The 21485-nt window shown below is 38.7% G+C and overlaps 1 protein-coding gene across 1 annotated transcript in view; it reads left to right on the forward strand.

The window, feature by feature from the left end:
* DCDC2 (doublecortin domain containing 2) overlaps positions 1–21485 on the forward strand; it is a gene marked incomplete at both ends in the record, with an annotated part of 167226 nt that overhangs the window by 61087 nt on the left and 84654 nt on the right. Inside the window, 3 exons of the mRNA XM_084259528.1 lie at positions 3428–3574; positions 5451–5505; positions 14847–15009. Of these exons, the coding sequence (XP_084115654.1) occupies positions 3428–3574; positions 5451–5505; positions 14847–15009 (365 nt within the window). The remainder of the gene's footprint in view (positions 1–3427; positions 3575–5450; positions 5506–14846; positions 15010–21485) is intronic.

A 21485-nucleotide genomic window follows, 5' to 3' on the forward strand; every position in this document is an offset into this window, starting at 1 on the left:
AGAACTGGGGTGTAGGCCAGAGATGGGGGGGGGTGAGAGGATTCCCCAGAAAGAGAGAGTGGGGAGTAGAACAGGTGGATTTATTGAAATACATTGCTGAGTGGAGCAGCAGGTAAGACAGGAGAGGTCTGCTGTGCCATAGGTGGATTATCTCCCTTGTCAGGAATCAAACTCAGGCCATACCAGTGATAGCGCTAAGACTAATCCCTAGACCATCAGGGAGGCCCTTATTATTCTCTTTTAATAGATATGAAACATGAGACACAAAAGGAAAAAGTTATAGTCCCAAGATTATGCAGATACTGAGTAGCAGGACTGAGTTTCAAGTCCAGTGGGCAGTATGGCTCTGGAGCCTGTGTTGTTAAGTAGAAAGCTCTTCTCTAAATAAGTGCCACATAGTTATTTTCATTCATGGCCTTTACACATTTATCTTATTGATTTGTGGACACTCTTTACATATTAGGGGAACTGGCTCTATTTTATGTGAGTTTTAAATATGATTCCAATTTGTATTTTTTATACTCTATTTTTCCTTTTGTACACAGGTATATTTACTTTTGATGTAGTCAGATTTTCTTATCAAGATTATAAAATTTCCTTCCATGTGTTCATCTTATATTTTTTTAAATTTCATTTAAATCTTTGATTCTTCTGCATTGTATTTAGGTGTTAGGAGTGAAGGCAGATTTTAATAGTTATGTATTAATATTTTTAGATAGTTTTATCTTTTACATATACATAAGTGTAAACCCATTCAAATAAATAATATATACACACAATTGTATGCCAAGACTCACCAATTCATATAAAATGATATAAACAAATTTATGAATAGAAATCAATTACTGCAAATGCCAGTAAAGAAATGAACATATAGTTATATGTCTCCTAAATACTTGAATACTTGGAGAAACTTCTTTTTGAATGTAGTATAAGATATCAGGAGATTTGGTTGCTGCTAATTTGGGACGTGTCCAACAGAACAATAATAAGTCTTTGGACATGTATATATTATTTGTAACCTTCCTATCTAAAAGAAATAAATTTGTCAGTCTGTATCAAGGGATAATCTTCATGGTTTAAAAAGTCATGTTTTTAATCTTCTCTTAAATTTCAGAACTTGAGAAAAATGCTTTTGATTTATCAAACTTCACTATTTAATTATCCCTTCTAAACTCTTCCTCCTAAAACCCATTAATGATCTCCTGATATGTTTTTTTTTTTTTTTTTTTTTTAACCCTGGTCGAGTAGTTTGGACCTTTAAAAAACCATGAACATCTTCTGAGAAAAAGGACCTAGGAATTGGCTCACTTAAAAATAAAAAAGTTGCATCTTTCCTCATGTCAATATGTCTATGCATCAAAAACATACAGTAAAAATTGGTTTGACTCCTTGTTTTCTTGTATTTTGTAGTAACGAAAGAAAGCAGGTGAAGGGTAATCACGTTAGAAGACTTACACCATGAGTTAAAATTTATTCAGTACTGTTCAGCTACCTACAGAAAAAAAAAAAAAATCAATGAAATGTTGCCTGTTTCCAGATCCATAGCCATGCTGCTTTTTAATTTCTTAGTATAAAAGTTAACTACTGATTCAGATCTTTTTATTGTGAAGGAAAATGAAAGAAGAATGTGTGGGTCTAGGTGGGTGGTTATCAACCATGGGTCGTCTTACCCCAGGGGACATTTGACCATTTCCAGAATGATTTTAGGTGTTCACAACTGGCAACGGGGGTAGCTATTTAAGTCATCTAGCAAGTAGAGGTGAAAGGACTGCTAAACATCCCATAACTCACATAACAACCCCCAACTCCCCAACAAAGAATTATAGGGTCCAAAATGTTAATTGTGTTGCTGTTTATTAACCCTGGTCAAGTCAATGCAAGAAAACCAGAAATCTGTTTGTGTTGATATTCAGACTTGTATGAATAGAAGTATGATGTTACAAAGGAAGAGACTAGCATTTTTATACTAAATCAGACACATTTGGGGGATTTGGTCCCTATTTGAATTGTACTTCATGGATCCCTATAATGTGGTCATTTACTTAATCAGCAAATGCCACAGACAGGCAGTTGTCTCCCCACACCCCCATCTTTTGCAAATGTTGCTGAGGTTTATAATATAAGAAGTCTGAGAGCATTATTTTTAAGTTTGTTTTGCTTTATTTAGTTCATTCATTTCTGTTTGTTTATATAACATCTATGAGTGGAATCATACGGTGTTTGTCTTTCTCTGACTTATTGTAGCCTCTTGGCACATCCGTGTGACTGTAAATGGTAGGATTGCACCTGTTTTTTTATATAGCAGAACAGTCTTCCATTGTGTATAAATACCACACCTTCTTTATCCAGTCATCTGTCCATGGACACTGAGGTTATTGTGCATTTTGCTGCAGTGTGCCTGGGTGCATCTATCTTTTTGCTTTAATGCATTTGTATTCTTCAATTAAATACGCAGAAGTGGGAAAACTGGGTCTTATGGAATTTCCATTTTTAATTTTTTGGAGAAATCTCCATCCCATTTTGCATAATGGCTGCACCAATTTACATTTCCACCAACACCAATATATCCCCTCCAAGAATTCCTAGAACTTTTTAAATTATTATCTTGAAATCCTTGAGTCTGCTAACTTTTACTTGTAACCTTTATAAAAGAAGCATTGTCTTTCTGCTGTAGTTTTTTATGGCTTATTTTTGCCCTTTAAAAAAATTCTGGGGACACTTTAAATCAGTAAGTGAAATTATTACTGTGCTTTTAATAAGTCACATATTAATTGTAGTTGGTCACAGCAGTTTACAGTAAAGAGAGGCTCTTGTGAAATCCCTTGATTCTGGGAAGATGAGGGAAGGCAGGGGAATGAAGAACAAGAGAGAAGCATGAATGCTATGCAGTTCTGCACCATTAATACTGGCAATGGGTTCTGTTCCTTTCTGCCCTCTCACCTCTTGCCTTCTGACCCATTTCTGTGTGTCTGGATGTAATATTTTGGCTGAGAGCTGTTCTTGCACAGATTGCAGTAAGTGACTTGTCAACCTAACAGAGTCATTAAGAAAATAAATTTTGAAAGTGCTTTCAGAATATAAATAGAAGAATCAATCTTCAGTGGATGCTGAGCTTTATTTAAAGGCCCAAGTTCTGTACAAGTGAATTCTCTCTCTCTAAAATCCTAACATAGCAGCATTGGGGACTGTTTATGTTAGATTGTGAGGTTTATTGGGATGAAAACCTGTACAGCTGGGTACTAACTGTATGTATATTGTAATAGGCATTTAGTTGGACCTAATGACTGTGAAACATGTATAATTCAATAATTAGAATAGTAATAAATGGGCCAAATTAAGAACAGAATGTTTTTATTTACTCTGTAACATTAGAATCTTTCAGTGCTTGTTAACATTGTAATTGCTGGCATTTATGTTTTGGCAGACTTTACACTTTAGAAGGAAAACTGGTTGAGAGTGGGATAGAGTTGGAGAATGGGCAGTTTTATGTGGCTGTCGGCAGAGATAAGTTTAAGAAATTGCCTTACACGGAACTACTTTTTGATAAGTCAACAATAAGAAGGCCTTTTGGGTAAGTTTGCATCATCATTCACTTTTCATATATTGATTAGCACTTAAAATAGCCTGGAATCTTTTGCTGACCCCTGAGACATTTTATATAATCCTGTTACCAGGATTGGAAAGCATGCATGAGACACAGAATTATTCTTATTTGCCCCCCTTTATTGGTTAACACTGGTTCACAATAACTCTGTATATGACTTAGGGGACTAGGTTCATACCTTGCCTACTGGATGTCACCATATCACCTCTACAATCCAAACACCCATAGTCCTTGTCCTGGACCATTGGGCCCCCTCCCACATTTGTTCCCACCCCTACATTTCCTCCCCTTCTAGTAGTTTCAGTTCTGCAGTCATCATTTCTCAGGGTTTATTTTGGGTTAGTAATGTGAGTTCCTTTGTGGTTATGATTTGGTTGTTGTAGATTACTTGTTTGTTTTCTTTTATTCCAAATGAGTGCAGTCATGTGCTATTTGTCTTTCTCCTTCTGGATTCTTTCACTTAGCATAATCTGCTCCAGTTCTGGAGATTTTTTCTTGTGAAGAAGATCCAGGGCAGTGAACTGCTATACAGTATACAATATTTGAAGTTTTAATAACATCTTCACTACTTAACTGAACCAAATGATTTTTTTTAGTTAGTACCCATAGAAACATCCAAAGTTGTTAAAAACATATTTTATTAAAACCCTTCTAACAGTAACTGCAATATATTAAAAAACATAATTCCACTGGTGCAAGTAAGTTGAGTATATATTTAATCTGTGCAAGATGTTAAAGCTTGCACTTTTAACTGCATACCATGCATTGTGAACTTTTTTTTCTCTGAAGTGTCCTATCTTTGGGACATTTTGTGGGGTGTGCTTATAAGTCACATGACATTGTGTAGTCACTTTGCTATTGGAACTGACTGTGGTTGTCCTCTGCTGGGGGCTGGGGACGTGGGCGGTGAGACCTGCTGAGAGAGAGCAGAATGTCACCAATTTGTTCTCCATTAATTTGTAATTTGTGTAGCTGTGTGAATTGACTAGTCGAGGGTCTCAGAATAAGTAATAGATGGAATGGAATTTCAGGGGCAATGTTTAAAATATGTAAGAACACTTGGTTTTCTAACATTTTAGAATACTTTACTGGCAGTCTCACTGCTAACCTTCTTCACCCATCCGTGAAGTTAAATCCTTTACAATCTCTTCCAAGTAGCACTAGATTAACCTGCCTGAACTACAGTGTATACTTGATGGTGGTGAGAAAACTGTAACTCACAAATTAGGAAGACTTACCTTTACCTATGTAAAAGCCCTCTTATTTTCCAAGCGCTGCAATTGGGTTTCAATGTAAGTCTTTTCCTGATCATGTAGCCATCTGTGAAGCAACTTACTCTTATTGACTATGAGTATTAAAAAAAAAAAATCAATGAGAATACTGGTTTAGAAACCCTTTGAATATAAAAGCCAATGTTTCACCATTCTGAACTTCTATCAGAAGTTGACATTATAGGAATTCTACTATCAATAGCAAGTTAATGCCTTAAACTTGTTCTGCAAAATGACTACTCAGCCTGGAAAATGTTTTTTGGAAGTGTAAATAGAAAGTGTGGGCATTTGAATAAAAAGACTGTGAAAAACATGTAACATGGTAGTAAAAGTTTATTTGTAAGCATCAATTGAAATAGTGTACAGGAAAATATAAAAAGGCATTTGGAATGGATTTGGAAATTTCATGGTGGTCATTGTGAATTTGGGAAAACATATGGTACTCTTGGTGAAACATTGATATCAGTAAACAGTTGACTTCCAGGGTGGGATGATAAATTTGGAATGATGATCTTCTTGCATTTCGTGTTTTGTAGCTATTCAGATTTCTAAATTGCAATTTGTTTCCACAGTCAGAAAGCCTCTTCACTACCTCCTATTGTGGGATCCCGAAAGTCTAAAGGGAGTGTAAGTATCAGATGCTTTACTCATTAATGTCCTATATTTCTATACAATACAGAGGGAGATTGTCCTTTGGGTTTCAATTAAATTTGAAGAAATAAAACTTAGCCGCCTTGTGGTATATGGCAATTATGTGAAACAACTCTAGAACATTAATGTTATAATTAAGGTCTGAAAAGAGTACTGACATTAAAAAAATAGATTTCATGATAGATATCTTTTCCTTCTATGCAGACCTGATATAATCAATATCATGGTTGAAATTTAGGCAAAAGAAGAAGTGTTGTATTAGGACAAATCAGGGGCTACTCAGCCAGTTACATATGGGAAAGACTAAGAAAGAAGTTTTTGTAAGCCTTGGTTATCCTATTTTTCTTTATAAAGATTGAGTCTTTACAAATATTTCATTCTCCATGAGAATGCATTTAGTTCAACATGCATTATTGATTCATTTACTTGTTTTTTAACTCAGCAAAATCTTTTTAATGACTATTATATGGATGCTATGACAAGCATTTAGTAATTTCTTAACCTGCTTGTGTTTTACTGTACTCCCTCATGGAGTTGAACTTTTTATCATGCTGGTGTATTGCCTTGGCAGATTTTTCTGGCTCAAGTTTCTCTTTCTAAACTTTTGATTGAATTGCCTGATTATTAGTGATCAGAATTGATTCAACATTCAACATTTCATCCCATCTATGAATTAACTAGGCAAAATTCATATTGCAGTAATTTATAAAATAATTGATTGCTGGGTCCTGTTTTCTCCTGCATATGGTCCAGATATACTTTCCTTTTGGTTTTGCAATGTGAAATTCTTGAAAAAATAATTTTGCATAAAGTAGTGCTAAATCAGCATAACAATAGAGATTTGTTGTCCACTCATCTGCTTAGACTCTTGTACTCTTCGTATCAAAGTTCCTGAGAAACTTTATGACAAAGTTCTCAAGAAACTTATGCTCCAACTGGAGTTGAGGAGATAGCTCCCAGAGGTAACTGACAAGCTAAAATTAAACATCAAATATGTGATGAGATCAGTAAATATGAGAGAGGGAAGGAATCTATGTGCATTGGCTGAAGTCTAAGGAGGAAACTAGATTTGAGCTATGTCTTTGAGAACTGTTTAAGATTCAGGTACAGGTAGGGGAGGGGATAAAAGGATGATGTGAGGAAAGGAAGAGACCAGCAGTAACCTAACTAATCCTTAGTGAGTGCTTGTGGGCTTCTCATTATGCCAAATTCTTTACAGATGTGATTTATTTAATCCTCACCCTCAAGGCAGGCACCATTGTTATAAAATATGCATATTTTAAGATGAATAAAGGAAGCACAGACAATACAAGTGGCACATCCAAAGGCTTCCATTTGACAAATAGCAGAAGGATGAAGTCTAGATGGGCTGGGATGTCTGGAGTGCATATTCCTGACCCTAGAGGGGACCATGAATCCCTCAGACTGAGTGGAACACAGGATCCATCATGGCTGGAGGCTGGTATACCTGAAATAGTAATGAGGACAATTTTTAGGTAATCTTGAATACCAGAATGAAGAGTTTAGTCTTTATCCTTGAGTAGAGGGCAGCTCATAAGGACTTATAAGAGCTGATCATGTTAGGCTGTTAGTGTATAACCAAGGGGCACCCAGGGACCCCAGACTGTTAAGGGGTGCTTGCAAAGGAAACAGATTTTCAGTGTGAAAGATTTGTAATAAAGTTGATGTACATAAAGAGAGTGAGTAGAAAGGATATCAAATAACAGATTCCCAAGAAAACTCCAAAAATCACCCATCCCCTTGTCAGCAAATGCCCATGCAAACAGGCTTGGCTCAAGGGGAGTCTGTTAAGTTTCCAAAACTTGCCACTAGTCCAAAGTACTGTTGGGCCAGGAGCCACAAGAAAGGGATTAAGCAGGTTTCAGAGAGCAGGTACAGAAGGAGAAACTAAAAATTCAAAAACATACCACATAATGATGAAGCCAGGATAACAGCTGCCATTGTCTCTGCCAAGGACCAGGGCAGCCACCCCACCTGTCTCTCCTGTGTCTCTTTCCAGTGTCTCTACATGTCTCTCCTTCACGTATCTGCTCTAAGTCCCCATCACCTTTGTTTCACCTCCTTTGTAGATACACCCTACTCCTTCCCAGCTGTTCCCCTCTTGGAAAGTCCAGTTCATAGCTTGCTGGGTTTCATCCAAGGTGATTGCATGTCAGTGAGGGTGTGGAAAATGGTGAGGCGTATATGTTACAAGTCCACATCCATTTTCAGAAGGCCAGATCTTTTATCTGGAGAAAGACTTAGTAGGGTGAGAATCCATAAATTAGACACTGGATATGGGTCAACTGCAATGACCTTGTGTAAATTGATGGGAACCTAGAGTAGGGAGGTCATACAGGTATTGGGAGGTGATTATTGTTTATGAAGAAACAAGGTATTTCCTTTGTAATTTGCACATGGGGTTATTGGACAGATTGGTCCCCAAGATAACTACAAGTTTTTGATCTTGGATGCCCAAGAAAATGGTAGTACTTTGACTAAGAAGAGGGCAGTCAGAGAAAAAAATGCTTAATTTTCTGCATGCTGAGTTGGAAGTGTCATAAGAAAAATCTATAAATTTTCAGCAAACAGGTGTAAATATTGGGGTCTGCTGAGGATCACAGGGCTGGGGCTGTAGATTTGCAAGTTGGTTCATGGGATGGTCATAGTGGATGAACAGAGACTTGTCACTGTGATGTTCCTTCCTAGCATCCAACACAGCTGGGCAGGGAGAGAACAGGTCTCCTCATGATGTTGAGTGACTGGGCAGGGGAGTGGGCTTCTAGAAAGAGAGAGTGTGCAAACAGAACTGCACAGGATCCATATGGAGATGCTGGGGCATGAGACTATTCCAGTGGCTGAAAAATACATTTAGCCATTTTCAGGATAGAAGAAACCCATCATTTGGGAGTTTGGAAATTTTGTCCTCTTCTTCAGAACTTTGGAGTGGAAGCTCTTCTGCAACTACCCCAGTATGAACCCATTCATTCTCATCTCACAATACCACCAGAAGGGGGATGGTTGAAAGGGGCTCAATGTAGTTAAAGTCACAGGAAAAGTTGATGTCAGAACCACTATCCACACTCCACTCTGCATTCACAGTTACTGAACTTTGGATTGATTGGTGTTCACTCTTCTGAAATTTGAAAAGTCTAAGTTTTTTAAATTAAAAATGTGTAATGTGTTTCCTGCCTTAAAATTCATATGCAGGAGGCACACGTGCACTTTTCTTTCTTGCTCACTTGATTGGAAGTTCTCTGGTATCTGAATATTCATTCATCTAGTGATGACTGATTGAATTTTCTGTGTATCTGGCATGGAACTAATTCCCAGCAAGATTATGACGTACAAAAAGACATGGTGCTCTCTCTTATGCAATGCTCTACTTGAGGAGACAAATAATGAACAAACAATTCCACATATCAATATACAATTACAACATGGAGGAGAATGAAAAAAAAATTGCAGAGCAATTTGAGAGGTAATAAAAGGAGAACTAATTTAGGGAGGTGTGCCAGAAAAGCCCTCTTTGGTGATGTGACTTTTAAAGAAAGGCCTTAAGTTTGAAGATACAGTTCCATCTCTTAGAAAGCAAAAACTCAAAATGTTAGCATGTTTCCTTGCTCTGACTTAGAAAAATCAAACAGCATTTGTCCTCTTTCCACAATAATCCCAAAGTCTTCTATATATTATATATATATATATCTGTCTAGCTACTCATCCATGCCGTCATTCATTCATTCAACTTGTATTTAATGAGCAGTTATTAAGTTCCAGGAACTGCTCTAAGAAGCTGGTGATCAGTGATGAACAGAGTTTCAAACAGATCTTTAATTCATGTATATGTGCATGCATGTGTAACCTGGGGTGAACAGACCATCAACCCCTAAACCTATACGGTCATGTGTCCTTCTGAGAAGTGAATTGTTAGGAATTTTATTATCACTAGAACATCATAGAATGTCATCACACAGACCTAGATAGGATAGCCTATTGCACATTTAGGCTCTATTTAGGGACCACCATCATATATGAGGTCCATTGTCAACTCAAGTGTGGTTATGTGGGGCATGGGTGTATAAATAATTTCATCTGGAGCTAAGCACTATGAGAAAAATAAATAGGCACTAACTGATAACAAATTCTCTGAAGTAGACCTTTATGATATCATGAGTCAGTCATGCATGGATGAGCAGGGAGCATAGAGCTCCAAGGCAGAGGAAACTACCACTGAGGCTGTTGGGAACCAGCTTGGCTTGCGAGGAGAGCAGAATCTCATGTGTCTGAGGGGTCTGACATGAACCTGGAGAGGCAAGCAGGGAATGATCACATGGGCCCTATAAGGAGTCCGGGCTTTATTCCTTGAGGGAATACTGCTTGAGGGTTAGAAGAAAGGAGTTAGTTGAAATCAAGGGCGGCTTTTGATTTACATTTTTAAAGCTCCTACTGGCTGTGGTGTCTACAGAACAGTGGGCCTGGCAGAAGTACAATCAGGTAGCACTGGGATGTCTGGAGTCAGTTATTTGACGCAAAGTTCTTTGACAGGTGCCGGTGGGTGGAGGTGGGGCAGGCATCTATTATATATCTTCTTCTAGCATATTGTAACTGTCTGTTGTCACTGATTGATTCAATCATCCGTTATTCATTTATTGAGTGTTTATTATGTTCTTTTTTTTTTTTTTAAAGATTTATTTATTTGTACAAGCACTGGGTACAGTCAGAAGCACAGGAGGGTGAGTGAATTCACCAGAGCCAGAGCAGGGAACAGAACAGGCAGACTGATGAAATACACTGCTGAGGGGAGCAGCGGGTGGCAGGAGAGGTCTGCGCGCCATGTGGGACCCTCACCCTGAGGCTGGGGATTGAACTGGTGCTGCAGAGGCTATAGGCAGCTTCACAACCCAGCGCTCAACCGCTGCGCCACCACGGAGGCCCACTTATTAAGTTCTGGGCACTGGTCTAGTGCTTGGAGGAAGAAGGCAGGAATAGGAGCCAGAGAAAACACTGAACTGTTTGGAGCTTACATTCTGGAGGAGCAGCTGGACAAACACATATACTGTACATTCGATTTTAATCACATCTAGACTTGAGGAAAAATATGTCAAGATATAGTAAGAGAAAGTGTGAGAGGGTGCTACTTCAGCGGGGGTGGGGGGGGAGGGTCAGGGGGGACCCTTTGAGGAGGTTACATTTACTCAGAGGGTAACAGCCAGCACACAGTAGGTTTTCCCAACACTTCTTCATGGTGAATGGCAGCATAATACACAGACTGAACATCTCACATTGGTGACTCCAAAGTCACAAAGTTCATTTTAGCAGAAAGGCTAATTTACTCCTTTCTCTTAATTAATTGGCTCCCTGGAGAAGGTAGGCATTTTTTAAGATCATTAACAGCTTGGCACTGAGTGGGAGCGTGAGTGAAGGGGACTGTGCATGGGGAGTGAGATTAAAACTTTTGGAACCACTGTCAGATCAATCTCTGAAATGCTGATGCCAGTCAAAGGGGGTACAGAACTAGACTGTAAGGACTTCACTAGCTTTCTAGGAATTACTCAGTAGCATGTTGCATGGGGCTGAGAGAATTAAAAATAAAAAAAAGAGAGGGGAAAGCTGCCCTGGTCTGGTGGTCTGCATGGAAGACGCCTGCTGGTAGCATACCTTACTTGGTCTACAAGGCCCCACCATTGTGGGAGGGAAGTATAGGGAACCTAGGGGCTCAGTAACCCCCTCAAAACAATCAGGAATTCCTTGGCAAAGGAGGACAAGACAGAAGTCACTACTATACATTTTGCTGGGAGTCACAGAAATGAGCAAATTGCAAATAATTGTAATTTGCTATTTGAACCTTGAAAATAAATGGGAAATATTAGTGAATTGTCTTAAATTCCACTAAGTTTGAAAAAGAAACCTATCAGCTGAGGGTTGTTCTCTAGCTGCAGTTACACCACATATCAATAGAAACAACACGCCCTCTAGTGGAAGAGATAGAAAATCAGGGATGTATTTGAAAGTTATGAAGACTAGAAAAATTAAATTGCCTTCCATTTTATTACTGTGGGGCTAATATATATCATGATGTAATTTACAGAATGAAATATTGTAATTGTTAGTATTTTGGTAAAAAAAACAACAGATTATCTACCTATCACTGTCACCGTAAAGTGTTTCCCTGACTCCATTCTGCCTGGGTGGGTTGTGGGGGCCTGGCACAGAGTCTAGCCTGGATGAAAGAGCTTCTCATCAAAGTAGCAAGTGAGAGAAAGGCCCTTGGGAGTCAGGGTCTAGTTCCCTTGTAAAGTTTCCTGGGTGCATTGCTGTAATATGCCCATGTTGAAGACTGCTCTGTGAGGCAAACCACTCACAGAATGATTTTAAAACTATGTTTTATGACCTGAGTGTCTTTGACATATTTTCATGGGGGTTGGAAATGGATTTACTGAGTGGCTTGGATCTTCTTAGAGGGAGCCCAGGGAACTATTTTAAAAATTCCAATTTAGGTAATGTGACAGGGTGGATCAAGTGCTGTTGTTTGTTCATTTGAGGCAGACATTTGTTATTCCTATGGGATAACCTGATATATGTGTGAGGCAGAAGGCAGGACAGGGGATGAAGTGTCATGTGGGGTCTCTCTTTAGCAGGGCAGGTTTAAAATTCAGCAACTTCTTGATTCCTTCCACTTTGGGCTAAAGTTGTAATTTGTCACTTCCAAATGGCTGTTTCAGGGAAACATGCAATCTTATAGCTATTTTTAGTGACTTGGGCATTAGAGAGCTTTAGGATATAGAAAAATCAGACCTGTGTAAAGTTAAGAAAGTTAATTCTTTAACCTAAATTGGTGATAATAATACTAGGTACAAACTTGGTAGATATTTGTGACAATGGATATTTAGCACATAAGAGGAATTCAGAAATACTGTTTTATCTGCTGGCATATTTGTATGAGATGGTAAAACCCTCCTATGCTCTCTGCCCCCAAATAGCAACCACTCTCTATGCTTCGAAGTTAGAAGTTACATGTGGGAGTCTGAAAAAGAAAGGAAAATCCCTCCCTGCATTCCTTTGTTCTTCCTTCTCTACATATAATTTATATATATTTACCTTTAACTCATATAATTATGTAAAATAAACCAAGAACATATATAACATGTTATTTTTTTGTATTTATTTTGGTATTACTAACACTTTAGATGAATCAACAGTTTTCTTTTAAAAAGTTTAAGTTATTTTCAGACTGATAATTACAAAACAGTTCTTCTCTTTGTTTCAGTTTAATTTTATTCTCACTCACAAAGTGCCAGGCTAATGGCCATTCACTGAATGTATAAGTGTCCATGCCAAAGCCATGCCTTGTATAGTTACTAGAATCAACTAAAAAGTTTCTTGCTGCTCCAAAAATCATCCTTTTGAGTATCCCTTTCAGAATTGTAGTAAATCAGGAGTTTCTGGTATATTCCACAAGAAAGTTGATTTTTAAAATTATGTGAATACCCAGTCACTCCAGATTAGATCCTGCTTCTCCCTTGTTATTCTCCTTTTGAAAGACTTTTGCTGGATTGTATAAAAAACTTTTCTGAGATCCAGAGGGTCTCATTTATTGTTTAGTTTGAGTCCTTAGAAAATTTTATCAGCATTGCTGTGCATTCTTATAAACTTGTTAGAAGGATAAGTCCTCTCATTCAACACTGCTAAAGTTTTAAAATCTTGGGATGAATAGACTTGCTTGAAAATTGTCTGGGCTATGAGACCTGGCTGATGGTTTTGGAATCTTCACTGTGATCATATTAACTCTTTCTTCTGCCAGGCAATTTATGGCCTTGTGAGAAAGAATCACTGAAGAAAAATAAAGAGAAATAAGACTCAGGTTGCAGTTAATGCAATAACTAAATGGAATCTGTATGTTTAAATTGCACTTGGAATAGGAAATTAAATCAAGCAAAAAAGTGTTATAGATTTGGACAAGTTTTCATACTGTTAATAAATCTATGCATAATTCATTTTCTTGTAGGCTATGACAAAATAGCATAAATAACTTCATTTGTAAGGCTGTGAATTTTTCTGTTCTTAATTGGGTGATGGCTAAAACTATTTAAATGCTTCTGGATGACTGAATATATAAATGTTTAAAATGAACAGTTATAATAGGTTTCTGGCAGATTTGTTTATTTAACATTACTGCATTTATTTTCAGATGGTAGTATAGTATGGATGTTGCATAAAGATTGTGCCAGATATGGTATGAGTTTGTTGGGATTTTTAAGAAAAAGCTATTAACTCTTTGATTTTGGAGAAAGTTACTCTGATACTCAGTAGAACAAATACCACATGTCAGGCACTGTCAGAGTCACTTTATAAATGTTCCATTTCATCCTCAATAGACCCAAAAGCAGGTACATTAATCCAATTCAACTGAGGAGGAAACTAACTCAAAGGAGGTAGGAGTGAGTCAACCCATGGTCCACATGTGCTTCTTGGCAGACCATTGCCTCTGAGCCAGGTATTTGGGGTCTCTAGAATTTGCATTTTTTTCTGCTATCTACAGTTGCACACCTTATACACTCAAGTAAGTTTAACACCAGAGCATTTGAGAGACAAGATGACTTTGTTAGGAGGGAGGTTTTTGTTGTAGTGGTGGCCATGGCTAAGTATCAGCACAGCTGTTCTTAGAGCTGTTCTTAGAGTTGCCATCACTGTCATGGCTGTCATGTGGTTCCAGAGCTGTGCTTGGACCAGTGACAGGAACCACTGAAACTCAGCCTCACCTCCATGCTGACACAAGGTCTTCATTTCCAGTGGCACAAGAGGACCAGAGGCAGCCTCCACAGAGATGATCATCCCTGGCTACTTTGCAGGAATGGGGGTATGCTGGGTCTTTGGAATGAATGGCAGGCATGTGATTCTTTGCTGCTGTGTCTGTCTGTTGCTCTGGATTTACAATTCTTAGAGACCATGGTGGCCAGCAGCAGATGAGTTAGTATCAGAGTTCCACAAGTGCAGCACATGTCTGCCTGCAAGATGGTACCCATAATGGGGTAGTAGCACTACCTGTCTCACAAGGTTATGAGAAGTCAATCAATTTTGTAGAATACCTGGTGCATATTACTCAATAATTGTTAGGTCTTATTTTTGTTGTCCTTCCTCAGCTAGACCCTTGTGCTGCTGCTAGGAAGAGTAATTCAGTATTAAGTGGACAGTAGCAGGATCAGCACCACCCCTTAATCCCCTGCCCCAGTTACCTCTAGTTAATGGCTTGAATTTACTAGGAGTCACTATGGGAGTTCGTCAGCCAACACCGATGGGTGTCATCTTTTGTCACTTAGGGAAATGATCGCCAATCAAAGTCAACAATCGGATCCAGTGATAATTCATCTCCTCAGCCCCCAAAGAGGAAAGGGAAAAAAGAAGATGTGAATTCACAAAAACCTACAAAAGGCAAACAAAATATGAAGTTAAAGAATTCATCAAAAACAGTTCCAAACAGTGGTGAGTGTGTTGTTACTATAATGATTAATTACCATTAAGGCTGGGATACAATTTCAATTATCCAGTGGACCTCTTTGTTTCTCTGACTCAGTGTCCTGTATGAGAATTTTCAAAGCTTTCTTGTGTATGAGAAATGCTACTGTTTTTTTATGCTCAATTTCTATCTGTAGACAGATAATGTGCTATGAAGACACTTGTTTTGAAATAAGGTGTTTCTTATGGTGGTCTTATTTTAAAAAGGTAAATTTTACCATCTTCTACTCCTGCTGAGAGTGTTTGACGAACATTTTTAACAACTACTATTGACATCAGTCTCTTCGTGTGGCTACGTCGCTGTCTGCATTGATTTCGATTCACTTTTAGTGACAGATTACCTTCCTCAAAAGGCTGTTCTGTTAATGTTGCTGATATCCAAGAGAATACTAAGCACACATAAAACTTTACCAGTAGACAGTATGTATCAAAATCAGTTATGTGTTTTTAGCTTGCATTACCATGTGAGACATGGTCTATGATAATTTTATAAAAATTGGCATTAGCGTGAGATCTCGGGATAGACATGTGATAACTAAGGATGCAGCAGAATTGTGAATATTCACATTAGCATTTTTTTGCAGACAGCCTCATTTTGGTTTTGTTCACCAGGGTGAGCATGTGATATGGGCTGGGGCACAGTGCAGTGGGGTGACGGCTTCTCCTTTTCTCCTGGATCCACCCACTCCCACCACAGGGGGGCATGATGGGATGCCCAGGATGAGGTTGGATGGGATAAGATATCATGGACAGCACTGCAGTGTCCATCTGGGAGTTCCAGTTCATCTCAGAATTGATATGAAGATTCACATTAGAGTTACAGTATATAATTGAACAAAGCAGGGTTAGGGACGATGACCCACATGCAGTCAAAAATTTTAGTATAACTTTTGATTCCCCCAAATTTAACTACAGATGTGCCTTAGTATCTGTGTGTGTGTGTGTGGGAGGTGTTTCAGAACGCTGGTGGATACCCAAGTCTTATAGCTGACCCTCTATATTCCATGGTTCAGCATTCACCAATACAACCAACCACAGATGTCAGTTGGTTGAATCCGAGGATATGGAGGGCCAACTGTGTTTATTTGAAAAAATCCACTTAAAAATGGACCTTGAAGTTATAAACTGTGTTGTTCTATTGTATAGCTAAGGTGAGCTTCCCCGCTGGGAAGACAGCATGAATCTGTGTGAGAGTTTGGAGGAAGCTGAACAGTTGATTAAAGAGCCAGAAGAAAGATGTGAGAGACTAGGTTAAAATGAATGAGCTAGGCTAAATGAATGAAGCAATTACAGAAGAGAAGAGAGTGAAAGGGATTTAAATCTTGAAAGACTTAAATGAGAGAGATTAGCTGGAAGTCAAGAGTTCTCCATTCTTGCTCCAGTTCTGCTATTGATACTAAATGAGATCATTTGACTTATTTTGGGTCGCCTTAGCTCTCTGTAAACTGTGGGTATGTGTTAAGAATTACCTTTTCAGTTGCACTTATCTTTAAGTTTGTGTGATCCTTTTTGGTGACCTGAAACAATGAGGTGGGGGTGAAAGACACTCAACAAATGTGTATTGAATGCTGAATGTGTGGCCAGCATTAAAGGAAAAATGTTAGCCTTGAAGAACATGCTATACCTTGAGCATTAGAAGTAACAGAGACTTTATTTTAATCAGTGCCATGGGCTTTCTCCTGAGATTTCTTCTTTCTTTAACCCTTAAAACTGGCAGAGTTCTAATAGATAATGAGATATCAATAAAGACTGATGAATGGATGACAGAAGTCACAAAATAGAGAAGTATCTGAAGTATTTTGACATCCACTAAGGAACATGACCCACTTACAACTTTTCATGAAGTATTCTTGATGCAAGTTTTATAAAGTATTACTTGCTTATTTTCTGTGAAGACTTGATTAGCTTATGAAAACCCCATTTTTTAAAAAATGTGTTACATTTTTATTTTATTTTATTTTTGTGTAGAAGAACCGGGGTCCAGGCCAGAGGTGCAGGAGGTGAGAGGGTTTACCAGAGACAGAGTGGGGAGCAGAACAGTCGGATTTCTGAAATAAACTGCTGTGCCATGTGGGTTAGCTCCCTTTCTGGGGATTGAACTCAGGACATAGCAGTGCTGGCACTGAGACTTAACTCCTAGGCCACCAGGGAGGTCCTGAAAATCCCAATTTCTACTTCTGATTATAGATTTTGATGTTGTCCTTCAGAAGAATGAGCACCATCATCTTTTCAGGTTATCTCTTTTGTAAAACTAGGAACATGACACTGGTTTAAATTTTCCCCTGTCAGAGGAAAGCAAAAATTTTTTAAAAGAGTTGAATTATCAGTATTTTTACCTTTGTAGAGACACACATATAATTTTCAACTACATTTGTATCTGTGGTAATGTGCTGGGGTAAGGTAGCAGACCTCTAGCTGTTCTTGCCTCTAAAGAATCCTACAGATGTTTTTAGATATTTGTGCATTTTAAATGGATGTTTTCCAATATAATTTTAATAATGTGCAGATTATAGGTTTTTCAACTGCTGGAGCTCATTACATGGAAGAATAACTGTCTTTCAAGTGAAGGTTTTAGGAACTGATTTTTTTTCCTCCAGTCAGAGACTTGTACACTGATCTAGAAACATCCAGAGAAACCATTTTGCATCTGTTCATCCTGATAGAAAGAACATGCAGCCTGACAAATGAACATTGCCTCCTGAAAACATTTTCTCAGGAAAAAAAGATTTTGTGCAGTTCATAGTTTAAATCATCACTTACTAAGTTTAAATGTTTTCAGCTTAAATCCATACTATTGAACATTGAGCTATTTCTCTTTAATAGATCTCCCTCCAGATGTTTTGGCTATTGAATTTTCCAGGTTATATTATCTAAATCAGTCTTCTCTCTCTCCCTCTCTCTGTCCCCCGGCCCCTTTAAATTCAGCCTTCGTTTACATTTATTATTGCAGTTGCTTTTTGCTTTAATGTCATCTATTTTCGTAATGAGAACCAAATGTGTGTTTTTGGATCCTAGCGTCTCCAGTGGGCTCTTATGCTTTAGGAAGTTAAAAAGCAATAGTGACTTGAGGCAAAATGAAAGGGAATATATGTGCAGAGGCAGGATAATAAGTGAAAAAAAAATGCAAGAATTTGGTTTAGAGATGAAATTTACTTAGTTTTTTTTCTAATTAAATACATTTTTATTTTGGAATTAAGTAATCTACTTAATTTTCATGTAAGTGTTAAATTCTAGAGTTCTGATGAATATCTGTGATTATTTCTTAGTTAAATCAAATTGTGGGCTTTTTTTTAAATCTGATTTTGCCTATATATTGTTCTCGTCATAATGAGTAAAAAGAGATTGGTTATCTTGATTTTTTTGAATAAAGGTTTGAGCCTACATCTTGTGTTTTCTTTAACTGTTCCCTTTTACTGATGCGCTGTATGAATGGGCAGTGCTGATATCAGTCTGTAGATGGCAACCTGGGTCTAATTTTATTTCTTACTGATTTCTTCCTTTTTTTTCCTCTTTTCTCCCTGACTCTGTTTCTCTCTGTAATAGTAAAAGTTTAATAATTCAAGCAGAGCAATGACATATTTCTTCAGGGAAACAAATCCCATTTTCTTTTGGTAGCCAAGATGCAAAGTCAGATTGCTTGGTGATTGATGAAGTTGGGTGTGAAATGCATTTTTAGTGCTGCATTTAAATACCAGCTTAACTGGCCAGTGTTTTCGCTACACTTCCCACTTAAGCTGCATTTGCTTGAGAGGTTCTAGAGGCCGTTTATCATGCAAGCTTCACTCTGAGCAAACTGGTACGATGATTTATTTTTGAAAGAGTATTTGGGGATCGATTATATCCTTTGATCATTTTAATACTGATGATATATAAAAAAAGGTGTCCTTAGAATCCTTGGAACTCAGGAAGTATAGTGAGTTTAGAGTTTCTTAGATATGATGGAAAATACCCAGGTCTGTATTGCTCCGGTTTATGAAGTACTGATAATTATAAATCTCTTTGAAAGGCAGAGTATAAAAACATAAGCAAAAACAAGACTGGATTTTTTTTTTAAGAATGTGATTCTCTTTCTGTTTGTGTGTGTGGATGTGTGCCTGCATACACATACACACACACACGTGCACACACACGGACGAGGATCCTGCTCCTTGCGATTCCTGGCTTATTCCCAGCACCCTTCTATGATTCTACCCAGGGAAGCTGGGATGTTCAGACTCCTGATGAATGACAGGGAGCAGGTGCAGCGCCAGGAAAGGATGTCTGTCTCTCCTGACCTTGCTGGGTGACTGCCTTTCAGCAGTCACGCTCTTGGATTTTCTAATAGCTACAGCCTGCACATGGTTTACAGCGTGGCCCCAAGCATGAAGCATTACTGCAATCCATCCTCAGAGGCAGATCATGGGGCATGGAAATGTGCACTTCTCTGGTTCTGCCCATGAACTCTGAAGATAAAACAGAAAGTTCATTTTCCCAATGTGCTCTCTCTGGTCTCACCCTGGAAGGGGTGTCACATACTGGGTGAAGTAAACACGAAGGTGCCAAGATGACATTACAAAACTGGGCACTGGCTTTGTTACTGAGCTAAGGTAAGATTTATGATTTGTTGGTGTCTATTGTGGCCACTTTCTCCCAAGAAATGGAAATAGAGCTTTTCTGCTCCTTCGCCAATTGTAGCTCCCATCTCAATGCCGATATGTATCGTGGAATAAGGGTCCAGTTTTACTCTGATAAATACAGGGATGATAAAAATTAGTAAAATAAGCATTTTTTTCATGCCATAAAAATGGCATAACATACTGGGAATGACATATTGTGGGACAAAAATTCTAGGACAGCGGGGGGGGTGGGTTTTAGTGACCTCTTGAACTTTTGCTATTAATAAAAGTTAGTTTGGAAATGTTTACTGTTTTAGCACTGAGAGATTGAACAAATAGAGGCAGGCTGAAGAGCAGTAAGATACACATCTCTGAAAAGAGGGAAGTACTAGACCTTTCGAGAAATCATTCTTTTCATATCCTGCTTTTTTTTTTTTCCCGAAGATTGATTTATTTATTCATACAAGAACTGGGGTACAGGCCAGAGGTGTGGGGGATGAGAGGATTCACCAGACACAGAGTAGGGAGCAGAACAGGCAGACTAAGTGAAATACACTGCTGAGGGGAGCAGCGGGTAAGACAGGAGAGGTCTGCTGTGCTATGTGGGTCACCTCCCTGAACTCATGCTGCAGTGGGTGCGGACAGACTCATAGGTTGCATCTTAACCCTTTGCGCCACCAGGGAGGCTCCATATCCTGCTTCTGACACATTTTATGCACTGCTTGGAGAGACTGTGAGAAAAGCGTTCTTTCACAAGGTGAGACTTCTGAAGTAAACTTCTCTTGGGGGTTATTTTATACATAGCCCAAGATTGGGGTGTGAAGATACTTTTGGGTTTAAGTAGAAGTCTGTGAGCTGTTGAGTTACACAGATATTTTCAAACCTTTGGAAGATTTTATCCCCAAACGTAATTTTAGTATTCACCTCACATTTCAGTAGTCCATAAAAATCTGATATAACCCCCAACACATACTAATTCTTGCACTGTACTCCTGATGCCTTGTATGGCGCCTGCAGTACCAATAGCATTTCTAATGGGGGAGTGAACTAGGAGTTCGATTTCACATCGCCAGGGACTCATGTTATCCACCTTGCTGCTGAGGGATGTGGAGCTTCCTTCTGTTGAGTCACTGGTGTCAGCCTGGGTTTTGAGGCCAGGGCTCAACTGGGATTGGGTATGAGGAGGAGCAAAGGTTAAGGGGTCACACCTGGAATTTTCAGAGGTGGAGACTCTAAGGTGTGAGCTGAGGTTCTTTTGTTGTTGATCCTCTGCAAGAGGCTGGTGATGGGATTGTCCCATCTTTATTTTTATCCCTGGCTTACCAACCCCCCATTTTTGTACACACTACCCATCATTTCTTAGCAGAGCCGTATTTCCTTTTTGGCCCATCAGGATGCTGCTACCTTTCAGACCATTTCCTTGATTTTACTGCTGCCAAAACTTTTCCATCGGTTAGTACAGATAAGCTGATCCCTATCAATGGGGGAGATGAAGATGCGAGTGTGATTCATGTATTTTTTCAGGAAGAAACTAGAAGTGGTTACCCTGGGCATTTCATTGTAGAATTTGAAATAGGCCCCAAACTGAGGCTTGGTTGAAGAGGGGGCTGAAGTCAGGAATGCCAGTGAGAGACTGATGGCTGGGGGAGACTGGGGAAGGAAAGAACAAGTGGTCATGGATTTATAACCTTCCTCTGCTCCCCAACTTCCACTTTCTTCTGTTCGTCCTATGGGGAAGTGAAAGCAGGGAGCCTGGTACATTGGCTTGTCAGTGACTGTCATTCATGGGTGAGGCACAGATGTGCACCCAGCACTCAGTTAGGATTTGTTGAGTATGTGTGTGTGTGT

Source organism: Talpa europaea (assembly GCF_964194135.1).
Source record: "Talpa europaea genome assembly, chromosome: 2".
In the NCBI taxonomy this organism is placed as follows: Eukaryota; Metazoa; Chordata; class Mammalia; order Eulipotyphla; family Talpidae; genus Talpa; species Talpa europaea.